The sequence below is a fragment of the Hyla sarda genome, chromosome 7 (genome assembly GCF_029499605.1).
Source record: "Hyla sarda isolate aHylSar1 chromosome 7, aHylSar1.hap1, whole genome shotgun sequence".
Classification (NCBI taxonomy): Eukaryota; Metazoa; Chordata; class Amphibia; order Anura; family Hylidae; genus Hyla; species Hyla sarda.
In genome coordinates, this window is record NC_079195.1 from 36,803,378 (window position 1) to 36,819,717 (window position 16,340).

At 48.0% G+C, this 16,340-nt stretch overlaps 1 protein-coding gene across 2 annotated transcripts in view; it reads right to left on the reverse strand.

The window, feature by feature from the left end:
- RRP12 (ribosomal RNA processing 12 homolog) overlaps positions 1-16,340 on the reverse strand; it is a gene marked incomplete in the record, with an annotated part of 104,250 nt that overhangs the window by 71,689 nt on the left and 16,221 nt on the right. Inside the window, 2 exon segments of one of the 2 annotated variants that reach the window (XM_056528911.1) lie at positions 745-968; positions 2,407-2,681. In XM_056528911.1, coding sequence (XP_056384886.1) covers positions 745-968; positions 2,407-2,545 — 363 coding nt within the window. 2 annotated transcript variants of the gene reach the window in all.

Consider the following 16,340-nt stretch of genomic DNA (forward strand, 5'->3'; position numbering starts at 1 on the left):
CCTAGGACTGTATCCACCTTTTCCAGCCCACCGGAGCACCTGAAGGCTGAACTAATTTACGCAGGAAAAGTCATCAACTGCCAAGCCGAGAAGTTCGTGACGAATCGAATTTACTGTAAGTTCGCTCATCTCTAATCACAAGTTACCGGAAAGATTCATCCTTACCAGAAGTGTATGGGTCCTCCAAACATCATCTAATGTAGTGTTTCCAAACCAGTTTGCCTCCAGCTGTTGCAAAACTACAACTCCCAGCATGCACGGACAGCCAAAGGCTGTCTGGGCATGCTGGAAGTTTTAGTTTTGCAACAGCTGGGGGCACCCTGGTTGGGAAACACGGTTTTATAAAAAAAAAAACAAATCCAAGCAATGAATGCAATTTTCAGCTTAACCACAGCGCACGGACTGTGCAAGGCAACACCACTTCATACAGGAACAAGAATTTTGAATGTCAAGCGCAAATGGTTGTGCAAAAATGGACATCTTTATTGTTAAAAAGCCATAACAGGGGTCAAAAGTAACGCATTTCAGGTGCATTAGCACCCTTAGTCGTACAACTAACGGTGCTAACGCACCTGAAACGCGTTACTTTTGACACCGGTTATGGCTTTTTAACAATAAAGATGTCCATTTTTGCACAACCATTTGCGCTGGACATTCGAAATTCTTGTTCCTATAGAAAAATAAAGTAACAAACACCACCAAACAATGCATGGTGTATAAGATGATCAGTAGGGACATTCCTACCTCTTTATGAGCCGCTGAGTTGGACTCCCAGTATCTCTGCACTTTGCCAAAAGTCACGTTGGTGCAGTCGGACAACCCACTCAGAAAGGTGGCACCCGACTTCTCTGTCACCGCCATTTCTTCGTCCTCTTCCACCTCTTCATCCGGCTTCTTCTGTACGGAGAACGACCCTGACTGAAGATCATTGTGCAGCTTTAGAGCATCTACAGTCAGGTCACTTTTACCTAGAACAAGGGTGGAAGACAGGATAGGATTAGGCCACATGTGCCCGTATGTCCTGCATTCATTTCACTAGGAGTTAGGCTGCAGTAACCGAGCACAGACACCACACAATGGACTGATCCAAGGCTTCCGGCTCTGATCAGTTTACATCTCCAAGGCTGTGCAGAACAGTGGATAGAGGGGGGCCGGGTATCATCGCCAATCAGCTATTGACGGTCTATCCTTGGGCTGACCAACTATTTTTGCCCAGAAAATCACTTCGACTTTATGAGCCTTATGCGGTGGACAGTCTTGTGGGAACTACACACACACAATGAAAACTGGCAATGCAAGTTAAAGGGGTATTCCAGGAATTTAGTTTATTTGACTATGCTACAGGGGCTGTAAAGTTAGTGTAGTTCATAATATAGTTTCTGTACCTGTGTGTGACAGTTTTCTCATAATTCTGCCCTGCCCCAGTGCCCTCCTCTGCCCCTCGCCATCTACCCTGCCCCAGTGCCCTCCTCTGCCCCTCGCCATCTACCCTGCCCCAGTGCCCTCCTCTGCCCCTCGCCATCTACCCTGCCCCAGTGCCCTCCTCTGCCCCTCGCCATCTACCCTGCCCCAGTGCCCTCCTCTGCCCCTTGCCATCTACCCTGCCCCAGTGCCCTCCTCTGCCCCTTGCCATCTACCCTGCCCCAGTGCCCTCCTCTGCCCCTTGCCATCTACCCTGCCCCAGTGCCCTCCTCTGCCCCTTGCCATCTACCCTACCCCAGTGCCCTCCTCTGCCCCTTGCCATCTACCCTGCCCCAGTGCCCTCCCCTGCCCCAGTGCCCTCCTCTGCCCCTTGCCATCTACCCTGCCCCAGTGCCCTCCTCTGCCCCTGCCATCTACCCTGCCCCCGTCACCTCCTGTGCCCCTGCCATCTACCCTGCTCCCGTCACCTCCTCTGCCCCTGCCATCTACCCTGCCCCCATCACCTCCTCTGCCCCTGCCATCTACCCTGCTCCCGTCACCTCCTCTGCCCCTGCCATCTACCCTGCCCCCGTCACCTCCTCTGCCCCTGCCATCTACCCTGCCCCAGTGCCCTCCTCTGCCCCTTGCCATCTACCCTGCCCCCGTCACCTCCTCTGCCCCTGCCATCTACCCTGCCCCAATGCCCTCCTCTGCCCCTGCCATCTACCCTGCCCCCGTCACCTCCTCTGCTCCTGCCATCTACCCTGCCCCCGTCACCTCCTCTGCCCCTGCCATCTACCCTGCCCCCATCACCTCCTCTGCCCCTGCCATCTACCCTGCCCCCGTCACCTCCTCTGCCCTTGCCATCTACCCTGCTCCCGTCACCTCCTCTGCCCCTGCCATCTACCCTGCCCCCGTCACCTCCTCTGCTCCAGTCTCTGTTGTACCCCAGCTGTTCACACTCTATAACACATCACAACAATCCGCAGCCTGAACGCATCTTACCGGAGGGGCGGCTGAAGAACCGGCTTCTTGCTGCTTCCCGGTGCCGCTTGGCCTGTGGGTTGGACTCGCTGCTGTGTCCCTTCTTCCAGCGCTTCAGTTTCCCGGCGGTACCGGAGCGAAGTTTCCCCGTCTTCCCCATGATTCCTGATGACTACGTCTACACGCTGGATCCACGTGCGGCCTTCCCCACACAGCGAGCACTTCCGCCCACAGCAGGTAGAACAGCGCTCTATGGTGCATGTGTTGTGTCAGACGGGTCTGCTGCACACTGCCATCTGGTGGTCAGAAGGATATTGCACAGGGAAGTCATCCTGGATTTTACAGGAGATTTTTTTTGTCTACCAGTTGAAATCACACATCTTAAAGGTGAAAAACAAAGTTTTCAAATTAACTGGTGCCAAAAAGTTATACAGATTTGTAAATTATTTCTATTCAAAAATCTTCATCTTTCCATTTCTTATCAGCTGTTGTGTGCTCCACAGGAAGTTGTGTAGTTCTTTCCAGTCTGACCACAGTGCTCTCTGCTGACACCTCTGTCCATGTCAGGAACTTTCCAGAGCAGGAGAGGTTTGCTATGGGGATTTGCTCCTCCTCTGGACAATTCCTGACATGGACAGAAGTGTCAGCAGAGAGCAGTGTGGTCAGACTGGAAAGAACTACACAACTTCCTCTGTAGTATACAGCCAGTGATTAGATGAGTGTGCGGGTCCTGCACTCAGCGCAGGAAGATGGGAGAAGATTGGAAGACCGGACAGAGGTGAACAGGAGCTGCGGGGTATCGGACTAGGTAAGTATAGGTGTTTTATTAAAAAAAATTTTACCACACAGCAGGATATGAATTTCAGAGAAACATTTTAGAGTAACATTTCTAATTCAGTATATAGAGCAGTGTTTCCCAACCAGTGTGCCACAGGCTGTTGCAAAACTACAACTCCCAGCATGCCTGGACAGCCAAAGGCTGTCCAGGCATGCTGGTAGTTGTAGTTTTGCAACAGCTGGAGGCACACTGGCTGGGAAACAATGGGATAGGGGGTCCATTTATCAGGATAACAGGGCGGATAGCATGTCTGAACCAGGGACCCCAAGGGGAGATTTATCAAATCCTGTGCAGAGGAAGAGTGGAGCAGTTGCCTATAGCAACCAATCAGATCGCTTCTTTCGTTTTGCAGGGGCCTAAAAATGAAAGAAGAAATCTGATCGGTTGCTATGGGCAACTGCTCTATGCTTCCTCTGCACAGGTTTTGATAAATCTCCCCCTTGTGTTAGGCCGGGTTCACACCATGTTTTCCCAATACAGTTCCCGTATACGTTTTCAATTTGAAAACCGTACGGAACATATTGAAAACCGTACGGAACATATTGAAAACCGTACGCATTGACTGTCCATTGAAAACCGTTTGCCAAAAGATGCATCAGGTTGTGTCCGTTTTGCATCCTGTACGGTTTTGTCAGTTTTTTTACCCTGTACCCAAAAGCGTAGCCTACCACGGTTTTTGGTCCGGGTGAAAAACCGTTTTGAAACGTATATGTTTTTTTTAACATGGGAGTCAATGGGAACCGTACAGAACTGTATGTGCGTACGGTTCCATCCTGTTTTCACCATACGGTTTATGACTTTTGCACAGTTTTTTTTCTTGGAATTTCAATCAAACAAGTGAAACTTTATTCATAATGGAATGAAAAGGTAAAAACTTATCCTTTTTTTTTTCTTAAAAAACGGATGCAACCGGACATCATTTTTCAAACCGTATACGGATTAAAATTTGAACACACGTTTTGATACAGTTTAGGGTGGGTTGACACCACGTTTTTGCAATACAGTTTTGTATCAGGTTTTTGATTAACAAAAAAGGATTCCACAAAACTGTATCAAAACGTGTGTACAAAGTTTTATCTGTATACGGTTTGAAAAATGATGTCCGGTTGCATCCATTTAAAAAAAAACAAAAAAAACGTATACGTTTTGAACTTTTCACTCCATTATGAATAAAGTTTCACTTGTTTGAATGAAATTCCAAGAAAAAAAACTGTGCAAAGTAAAAAATTGTATTGTGAAAACTGGATGGAACCGTACGCACATACGGTTCTGTACGGTTCCCATTGACTCCCATGTTTAAAAAAAAACCGTATATGGTTTAATACGGTTTTTCACCGGGACCAAAAACCGTGGTAGGCCACGGTTTTCTGTCCAGAAAAAAAAAGTAAAAAACCGTATGGTTTGAAAAACGAAGACAACCGTATACATTATGGTGCATACGGTTTCGAATGGGAAGTCTATGGGCGCGGTTTTGTGTACAGTTGCATGCGTTTTCTTTAGGAAACTGTATACCGAAACCGTATAGCAAAATCGTGGTGTGAACCCACCCTTAGTCAGGTTTTGAGGAATCAGTTTTTTTTTTTAATCAAAAACCTGATACGGGAACTGTATTGCAGAAATGTGGCGTGAACCCGGCCTTAGAAGCCAAGAATGCTATCCGCTAGTCCACTGCCATCATGTTTCTCTAAGGCGTCGTTCACACCACACTTTGAGGGGTTCATTTAAACATATATCATGTAAATCACTTTGTAAATTCCCCCAAATTACGTGCCAAAATAGATGCCGTAGGGGCTAGAGGTACAGTTTGATTTGGCAGCATTATTCTTATTTTGGGAGATTTATCAAAAGGAAAAGTTGACTAGTCGCCCATAGCAACCAATCAGGCCTCTGGAAACTAAAAGAAGTAATCTGATTGGTTGCTATGGGCAACATCACCATGTTTCCTCTGCTCAGATTTTGATAAATCCCCCTCCCCTATGTACTTAGTTGTTTTCTTTTTTTATTAAAGGGGTTATACATGATTAGAAAAACAGAGCTAATTTCGTTAAAAAAATATACAGCTCCACCCCTGTCCTCAGGTTGTGTGTGGTATTGCAGTTCAGTTACATTAAAGTGAATTGAGCCAAGTTGTAATGCTCCACTCAACCTGAAAACAGGTGTGGTGCTGGTTTTTTATAAAGAAACTAGCTCTGGTTTTCTATTCCTGGATAACTCCTTTAAATGTAAGGTTAAAGGGGTTCTCTGTGACAAAAAAATTTTTTTTTTCAAATCAATTGGTGCCAGAAAATTAAACAGATTTTTAAATTATTTCTATTAAAAAATCTTAATCCTTCCAATACTTATCAACTGCTGTATGCTCCAGAGGAAGTTTTCTAGTTCTTTCCAGTGTCCACAGTGCTCTCTGCTGACACCTCTGTCCATGTCAGGAATTGTTCAGAGCAGGAGCAAATCCCCATAGCAAACCTATCCTGCTCTGGACAGTTCCTGACACAGACAGAGGTGTCAGGAGAGAGCACTGTGGTCATACTGAAAAGAACTACACAACTTCCTGTGGAGCATACAGCAGCTGATAAGTACTGTAAGGATTAAGATTTTTATATAGAAGTAATTTACAAATCTGTTTAACTTTCTGGTTACAGTTGATTAAAAAAAAGGTTTTCTACAAGAGTAAAGTTATTTTTATTTAATATTTAGTTGGGGTTTTTATTCTTAAATAGACACTCTTATTAAAGCTATTTTTTGCTATTGCACTCCTTATGGTAAATAAAAAATCTTTCTAATGCACTATGTAAAAAAAAAAAAAAAAGACGTTTTCCATGTTTTATTCATGTTTAAAAAAAAACTGCCACTAGGTGTCTCCCTACTTGTCCAGAGCACATTTTCCCCCGTCTCTTGCACAGGTTTTGGACTCCTGCTGGCCTGGCAGAAGTCCAGACACAGGAAGTGCAGCCTGGAGTACTGAGGGGGTGGGGGTGCAGCCTTAGCCAATCATAGCTCATCTCACACTGAACTGCTCTGGGCTGTGTGTAGCAGAGTGATGGAGGAAGTTCTCCCCTGTATGGCTTCAGATGATGTCACACCTGCTGGGGAACGCCCCTTCCCAGTCTGTGAATCTGACTGGTGCAGAAAATACAGAGCAATAACAAGGCAGAAAACTAAAAAATAATAAAAATAATGGCAGGGGGTGGTTTATCATGATGGGGGCAGTGACCTGGGAGGATTATAATAGTTAACAAGATTTAACAAGATCTCTTTAAATTGTGGTCATACTGTAGGCTCAGTTGAATATTGTTGGCAGCTGACCATGTAGTTATTATAACCCAGGGATTAATACGTGTGTATATTCTATTCATGATAGAACAGCACTGTCTCCTGAAGGTAAACACGGATCAATACAGAAGATTTCTTCCCTGGTTACAGGTCAGCTGTTTCTGACGCTCCTGTGGAGAGCAACGGTGCATGCTTGTCCTGTTCACAACCCAAAAATGGGGACTTGTGCCTCTTGGTCTCAGCAATGGTGAGTGTCACAATTTCGAGCAGACTTTACTTGCAGCAGAATCCTATTGATCTCAATGGGATTCTGTCGCTCATGACTAGGGGATATTATAACTGCTGTGACCTACCTTTTCCCATAACCACCACCAACCACCTCCCTCCATGACCCCTTACCTTAACACCTTAAGGACCAAGGACGTACCGGTACGTCCTTGGTCCTGCTCTCCTGATATAACGCGGGGTTACACAGTAACCCCGCGTCATATCACGGCAGACCCGGCGTCATAGTGAAGCCGGGACCCGCCTCTAATAGCGCGCAGCGCCGATCGCGGCGCCGCGCGCTATTAACCCTTTAGCCGCGCGCTCAGAGCTGAGCCGCGCGGCTAAAAGTGAAAGTGAAAGTTGCCGGCTAGCTCAGTCGGGCTGTTCGGGATAGCTGCGGCTAATCGCGGCATCCCGAACAGCTGACAGGACAGCGGGAGGGCCCCTACCTGCCTCCTCGCTGTCCGATCGCCGAATGACTGCTCAGTGCCTGAGATCCAGGCATGAGCAATCATGCGGCAGAATCGTTGATCACTGGTTTCTTATGAGAAACCAGTGATCAACATAGAAGATCAGTGTGTGCAGTGTTATAGGTCCCTATGGGAGCATAAGAGATCAGTGTGTGCAGTGTTATAGGTCCCTATGGGAGTATAAGAGATCAGTGTGTGCAGTGTTATAGGTTCCTATGGGAGCATAAGAGATCAGTGTGTGCAGTGTTATAGGTCCCTATGGGAGCATAAGAGATCAGTGTGTGCAGTGTTATAGGTCCCTATGGGAGCATAAGAGATCAGTGTGTACAGTGTTATAGGTCCCTATGGGAGCATAAGAGATCAGTGTGTGCAGTGTTATAGGTCCCTATGGGAGCATAAGAGATCAGTGTGTGCAGTGTTATAGGTCCCTATGGGAGCATAAGAGATCAGTGTGTGCAGTGTTATAGGTCCCTATGGGAGCATAAGAGATCAGTGTGTGCAGTGTTATAGGTCCCTATGGGAGCATAAGAGATCAGTGTGTGCAGTGTTATAGGTCCCTATGGGAGCATAAGAGATCAGTGTGTGCAGTGTTATAGGTCCCTATGGGGGCATAAGAGATCAGTGTGTGCAGTGTTATAGGTCCCTATGGGATAACAATGATCAGTGTGTGCAGTGTTATAGGTCCCTATGGGGGCATAAGAGATCAGTGTGTGCAGTGTTATAGGTCCCTATGGGAGCATAAGAGATCAGTGTGTGCAGTGTTATAGGTCCCTATGGGAGCATAAGAGATCAGTGTGTGCAGTGTTATAGGTCCCTATGGGATAACAATGATCAGTGTGTGCAGTGTTATAGGTCCCTATGGGAGCAATAACACTGCAAAAAAAAGTGAAAAAAAAGTGAATAAAGATCATTTAACTCCTCCCCTAATAAAAGTTTGAATCACCCCCCTTTTCCAATAAAAAAAATAACACAGTGTAAATAAAAATAAAAATAAACATATATGGTATCACCGCGTGCGGAAATGTCCGAATTATAAAAATATATCATTAATTAAACCGCTCAGTCAATGGCGTGCGTGCAAAAAAATTCCAAAGTCCAAAATAGTGCATTTTTGGTCACTTTTTATATTATCAATAAGTCCTATCAATGCAAAAATGGTACCGTTAAAAACTTCAGATCACGGCGCTAATAATGAGCCCTCATACTGCCCCATACACGGAAAAATAAAAAAGTTATAGGGGTCAGAAGATGACAATTTTAAACGTATTAATTTTCCTGCTTGTAGTTATGATTTTTTTCAGAAGTCCGACAAAATCAAACCTATATAAGTAGGGGATCATTTTAATCATATGGACCTACAGAATAAAGATAAGGTGTCATTTTTACCAAAAAATGTACTACGTAGAAACGGAAGACCCCAAAAGTTACAAAACGGCGTTTTTTTTTTCAATTTTGTCACACAATGATTTTTTTTTCCGTTTCACCGTAGATTTTTTGGCAAAATGACTGACGTCATTAAAAAGTAGAATTGGTGGCGCAAAAAATAAGCAATCATATGGATTTTTAGGTGCAAAATTGAAAGAGTTATGATTTTTTAAAGGCAAGGAGCAAAAAGCGAAAATGCAAAAACGGAAAAACACCCGGTCCTTAAGGGGTTAAAACATGACAAGACAAGGTGTTGGTGTAAACAGGCCACAGCAGCCCCTTTAATAAATAACAAGCAATTCTAACATTGTGAACAACAATTGTCCCTATCACAGGAGGAGGACCTGAAGGCACTATTACCCAACTTCTTATGGGGCCTCACTTGCCCCTAGCCGCAAGTCACCTGCACAGGGTCACCGATTGTGAGGCCCCCAACCGTCCTGGGACCCATGTCCCCCTGATGACTTCTCCATCGGGCTGGGAACCGCTCCCAGCCCACCTCCACACTCTCTCCCATCTTGATCATGCCATACACAGGTGCCTCCAGGTCCCACTCCTGCCCCCGCCACAACGGCGGCAAGTGACCCCTTTCACTTGTCCCCGTTCCTCCACAAACCAAGGGCTCTGACCACCACCTCCTTAATCTCTAAAAGCCACAAGTCCATGCCAAACACATTGAGATGGACACCATCATCATCCATGAACTCGGGAGCTCCGCCTTCCAGGTCCCGGTGGCGCACCACCAGGCCCCCATTCCGTGCCACAAACTTGCTGACAACCTTATTGATCTTAACCCTGGCTCTGTTTAAGGCAACAACCGAGCGGGCCTGCCGCCACTTGCGCCTGGCCACCATCTCCGACCAGACAACTACCAGGCCAGGGAAGGAGGACCACAACCTCAAAAGGTCCAACTTATGTCCCGAATCAAGTCCCGGGACCTCCGAACACCCAAATCATTAACCCCAAGATGAATCATGATAACATCGGGAGCCCTGTTCAGCTGGACAAAAAATTGGATCCTTGCCAACAACTCGGCCCACCTCATCCCACTCTTCCCCAACCAATGAACCTGCCCTTCAGCACCAGCTAACCCCAATTGGCGACCAGCCGGACGCACACCAGCCCGCACCCCACCTTGCACCACATAGGAGTGCCCGATGATCCATATCAATCCCGGGCCGGCACCTGAAACGACAAAGACAAATACAATACAAAACAGCACACAAAACACATGCATTACACCAAATGAGGACGTACATACAATTGAAACCTTTCCGACTCCCACCTCCCAATCCGCCTAATAACCTCCGGGCCCAGGCCCCACCGAAACGCCTCAGTGGGCGCACCAATACGGAAGGAGTGAGAGCTGTATCCCTCCGCCGCGCACCCAATCGCCGCCAAACATTTCCGAAAAACCCCAACAAACTGAAAACGTGACAAAAAAACGCCGTCCGCATGCATCAAAAGAGGACCAACAACCCCCCCTCCCCACACCGCCAAAAAGGCAGTATAACAAAAAACCAGACACATAGGTGAGCCCCGCAAGGTCGCCAAATGAACAGTCACCCCACGACAAACCTGATCCCTCTTTGAACGCACCAAAAAACACCGCAACACCCCATCGACAAGACAAACGTCCGAAAAAAGTAGACCCCCAACCCGCTTACAACTAGGAGCCACCAGCTCTGAAATACGAAACGTGCCGAAAAATGCCAGCGCGAAAGCCAGACGAAACAAACGACATTCGTAGTCCGAAAAACAAATCCCCGCCAAAGCCTACCCCAAACGCCCCAAAAGGGGAAAAGTCACCGGACGCCGCACATCCCTGGCCACCGACCCCCTCCAGAACCCCCGCCAAAAACGACTTAGTCACGTCGGGCAAACCCCTAACCTTAAACCAAAAAACCAGCGCCGACATCCGCCGACTAATACCTGACGGAGACACGCCCTCGCAAAACGCCCTACCAACGTAAAACAAAAGAGCCGCCTCCCAATCAGAGGAGGCACCCGCAATGGACAACTGCCCCACCAGCTTTTCCCAATCCGTCCACCAGCGCCGATATGACACCGAAATTGCCTGGCTCCCTGACCGACAGACTAAAGCAAGCGCCACCTCTAAACCAGTCGCCACAGCCATTCCGGGCACGGAACGCCGGTCTCCTCTGCATCCGGCACCAGTTCCCGAAAACTGTCCCACTGTAGACGAGAGAGAGCGTCAGCCACCGAATTATCCACCTCAGGCACGTTCAACGCCACCACATGTGAATTGAGTTCCAACACCCTCAACACCAAGTGCCGCAGCAGCGTAACCACCGGCGGTGAATTCGCCGTCTGGTTGTTTATGGCCAAGACCACTCCCATGTTGTCGCAATGAAAGCACACCTTCCTATTGCGAAACAACTCGCCCCAAACCACCACTGCCACCAAAATCGGAAACAGTTCCAAAAAAGCGAGATTCCTAGTCAAACCTGACTCCTGCCACGCCACCGGCCATCGCCCCACACACCACTGACCCTGAAGGTACGCCCCAAAACCACAGACCCCCACCGCATCAGTATACAAGTCTAAGTCCACGTTGGACATCGACCTCTCCATCACCACCTTCCGACCGTTGTACCTACCCAAAAATTCCTGCCATACCCCCAGGTCAGCCCGCAAACTCGCCGACAACCTCACATAGTGGTTAGCCTTAGTGACGCCCGCCGTAGCGAAGCGTCGGCAAAAGACCCTCCCCATGGGCATGATCCGGCAAGCAAAATTGAGACGGCCCAGCAATGACTGGACCTCCCGCAGTTTTAACTTGCGCACCCGACACGCCCGCGCCACCAACTCCCTCAGCTCAGCCAACTTGTCCTCTGGCAGCCGACATTCCATGGCCATAGTGTCGATAACTATGCCCAAGAATTTCTCCGAATTTGCAGGACCTTCCGTTTTATCCGTAGCCAACGGGACACCAAACCAACCCGCCGGCCGCTCCATTTCGTGCAACAAAATGGCGCACACCCGAGATCCAGCCAGACCCAGAAAAAGAAAGTCGTCCAGGTAGTGCAACACTGAGTCCAAACGGGACTCACTCCGCACCACCCACTCCAAAAAGGAGCTAAACTGCTCAAAATACGCGCAGGAGATGGAGCAAGTCAACAAAAAACTGACCCCGCCAAACAACACCCCAACAACTCAAAACTGTCCGGGTGCACTGGCAACAAACGGAAAGCCGCCTCAATATCTGTCTTGGCCAATAAGGCCCGCTTGCCATACCTCCGGACCCAAGACAAAGCCGCGTCAAAGGAAGTATACGACACGGCACAGAGCGCTGGGTCAATACCGACCCCCCAGCCGGATGGGAGAGGTGGTGAATGAGGCGAAACTTGTTGGGCTCCCTCTTGGGAACCAATCCCAAGGGGGAAACCCGCAATCCGTCCAACGGAGGCGACTCAAACGGTCCAGCCATCCTACCCAAGGCCACCTCCTTCAACAACTTTTCCCTAACTAACTCTGGGCGGGCTAATGCCGAGACCAGATTCCGCACCACCCCACCCCCCGACTCAACCCCCACAAAGGGAATGCGGAAGCCATCCGTAAACCCAGACCTCAACAACTCCGCCGCCTGTCTATTTGGGTAACTGGCGAGGAAAGGCTCCATCCTTGCCACCTGAACCGGGGTCGCCCCTCTTCTGGTCAGCCTCTCCCTGCTTGCCCTTCCACCCCACGGAAGCAACGGGACAAACCGTTAACCACCAACCCCCCCCCCCCCCCCACAGCCGGAACACCCGTGCTTAAAACAGCACTCGGCTCCAAACTTGCAATTCCCCTCATTGAATTGCCAACACACCCCTTTTCCTGCACCAGCCGACCGTCCCGTCCTTGACCCGACTCCTCCGGCACCATCCCGAAAGGACTGCAACCCGGTCCCGCTGCGTGGAGCCGCCATAAGCTGCATCCACAACCCGATATCTTTGTGGTCCCACCGCAAGTCAGGACGCATCGCCATCCGCTGCCAGAACTGTTCATCGTACCGCAGCCACGCCAAGCCCCCATAGACCCGATAAGCTTCCCCCACAGCATCCATATAGCAAAAGAGGCCGGAGCAGTGCTCCGGCGCCTTTTCCCCCACTACGCTGGCAAAGGCCTGAAGCCAGTTCGAGAAGGTCCGCGGAATCAGCCGATACCGCCGACGCTCCTCCTCCTCCACTTTCTCCAACCGCTTCAACTCGTCAGGCGGAACCCTGTCCAGATAAAATTTTTCAAGCGGGAGTAGTGAAAATATATCCACATACTCCCGCTTCCAAATTTTTTCTCTCACCTCCACTTTCAGGTGCGCCCCTAAGGGTCCCTCAAAGCAAACATAGACCTCCCCCCTAGCCGCATCAGCCAACCTAACACCCCCACCAGCCCCCGAAGCTGCTACCACAGGAGAAGACCCCCTAGGGTACACTAGAGATCCAGATTCCTTCGAAAGAATGAACATGTTAATTCTTTCAGCCAAATTCCTGGAAAATGTGTGGCTTTACCTATACCGGTACTTTTTTCCTTCCTTTTTTTAGGCTATAGGATATGCTGACATTCCCAAAATAACTCCATTTAGATTGATGCAACAGACATTTCTGCAGCAAATCTGCCATGTTTGAATTTACCCTTAGGCTAGATTCACACTACGGAATTTCCGCCTGCAATTCCGCTTTTAAATTGCAGGCAGAAATTCCGCTTGCTAAAATGCATAGTGTAGTGAATGGGTTTCCGGTCACAAATTCACACTTCGGAATTTGTGAAAAGGAATTTGTGAACGGAAAATCCGATTGAAAATTTCCGCCTGAAGAATGGCGTTGCTCATGCTTCAGGCAGAAATACTCGCGGAAGACATTGCAGTCTATTGGAGACTGCAGTGTCCACGCGGTCTGGATTCCGAGTGCGGCCCAGAGATTCCGTAGTGTGAACCTAGCCTAAGGGTACGTTCACACGAGTGGATTTTCGCCGCTCTCCCTTCTCTGAGCTAGGCAGAGAGCTCCCGCGATGTGCGAGTATACTGCGACTCGCACATCGCAGTGTGTCTGCTCGTAGCGGCGTATTGCCGCTACGAGCAGACACACTGCGATGTGCGAGTCGCAGTATACTCGCACATCGCGAGAGCTCTCTGCCTAGCTCAGAGCAGGGAGAGCGGCCGCGATGTGCAAGTACGCCGAACGCATCGCTGCAGTATGTCTGCTCTTCGCGGCGTATTGCCGCTACCAGCAGGCACAAGTAAAGACAGCATAGAGCGGGGCCTTCACCAGCGGATCCGCAGCGTAAAATACGCTGTAAATCCGCTCGTGTGAACGTCCCCTAAGGGTCTATTTACATGGCAGAATTTCTGCTTGCGGAATTCCTCCTCAGCTTAAAGCCCATAGACGTCTATGGGATTCCGCACTCCCATTCACACTACAGAATTTCCGAGTGGAATTTCAAAGCAGAAATCCAATAGAAATTCTAGTGCAGCAGAATCCCATTTCGGTCAATGCTCATTGCACACTACGGAATTCCACAGCTGAAATTCCACCACCAAAGTTATGAGCTTGCTAATTCTTTATGCAGAATTCGCACTGAAAACAATGCCGTCTATGGGGACCGCAATGAATATGTGGTGCAGAGCCGGATGATTCAGGTGGATTTTCTCTGGCCTTAGCATTAGAAAATCTGCTTCAGCAAATCTACAGCAAAGTATGCGCGTGTAAACATAATCTACAATCTACATACTGGCCCTGATTTACTATTGTAAACCGACCTGTTTTGTCGGGTTGTGCGCCAAAATGTGTCACATTGCGCCACAAATTGTGTCTGCGCCAGAATTTGCGCCAGTGTTCAAAAAAAAAAAAAAAAACACCAACTCTCCATTATACTCAGAAAACCAGAAAAGGGGGCATGGTTGCTGGGAAAGGGGGCGTGGCTGTTGAAAGGGGGCGTGTCCCTGACATTAAAAAAAAAAAAAAAAAAACATATTTACTAATGTCCCCACAGAAAATGTGGTGGATATGATATCTGGAAAACCAGACAGATCAGACCATGTGTAAAAAAAAAAAAAAAAAACTTAGGGAAAAGAGGAAAATGTAGGGAAATAAAATACCATGGAAAAATAATTGTAGGGAATTAAAACCCACAAAGAAACCTACACAACACTCTAAGTAAATCAGGGCCTTTGTGTCCACTATGGATCTGATGCTGCAGATCTGCTGTGGATTATTTTCCGTGTTCAACTAGGGTACGTGTCAATGTAACCCCTAGATTTACTGCTGCAGATTTTATGCTGTTGATCCACTTCAAATAAAAAGTTGAACACGGCTGCAAATCCACAGCGGATACTGTATGTGTGAAATTCCCCTTAGGGTACGTTCACACAGGCGGATTACCTGCCAATTTTCTGCAGCATATTTGCTGCGGAAAGTCTGCAGCGGATTTTGCTACCATTGACTTTAAAGGGGTACTCCTGTGGAAAATTTTTTTTTGTAAAACAGATTTGTAACGGAAAATCCGCTTGAATACTCGCGGAACACATTGCAGTCTATTGGAGACTGCAATGACCACGCGTTCCTAGCGCCAACTGATTCAGTCGGCGCTGGCCATACTCGGAATCTCTGTGAGGAAATTTTCTGCCTGAAGATTCTTTTGCAGATTTTCTGCTGACCCATTGAAGTCAATGTAGCAAAATCCTCTGTGGAAATTCCGCAGGTAATGAAGCCTGTTTTACGATGACGGACCCTTCAGTGTGCCTTCAGCTGTGCCTGCCTGCTTGTATCGGCAGTCCGCCGGTAGGAGCAGACGCACAGTGTTCTACGAGTCACAGCATGCATGCGCAGTATAGTCGCACACATCGCGGCTGCTCTCGACCTATCTCAGGGAGCGTGACCGCAATGTCTGCGAGTACACTGCGAATGCACGCGGCAACTCGCAGATCGCTGTGTGTCTACTCGTAGCTGCTACGAGCAGGCATGCACAGCCTGAGGCACACTGTGGGGCCCATTATCGGCGGATGCACGGCGTAAAATACGCTGTGGATCCATGCCGTGTGTGACATGGGTCCACTACCCTTAGGGTGCATTCACACCACATTTTTGCAATACAGTTCCCATATACGTTTTTTATGGGAAAACCGTATGGAACCATATTGAAAACCGTATGCATTGACTCTCCATTGAAAACCGCATACCAAAAGATGCATCCGGTTGTGTCCGTTTTGCATCCTGTACGGTTTTGTCAGTTTTTTCCCCGTACCCAAAACCGTAGCCTACCATGGTTTTTGGTCCGGGTGAAAAACTGTATTAAACCGTATACTTTTTTTTTTTTTAACATGGGAGTCAATGGGAACCGTACAGAACTGTATGTGTCTACGGTTCCATCCGGTTTTCACCATACGGTTTTTGACTTTGCACAGTTTTTCTTTTCTCGGAATTTCAATCAAACAAGTGAAACTTTATTCATAATGGAGCGAAAAGTTAAAAACGTATACATTTTTTTTCTTAAAAAAACGGATGCAACCGGACATCATTTTTTAAACCGTATACGTTTTTTTATCTGTATACGGGTTAAAATTTGTACACATGTTTTGATACAGTTTAGTCAGGTTTTGAGGAATCAGTTTTTCCTCAAAAACCTGATACGGGAACTGTATTGCAAAAACGTGGTGTGAGTGCCGCCTGAGAGAACTCCAATCTTCT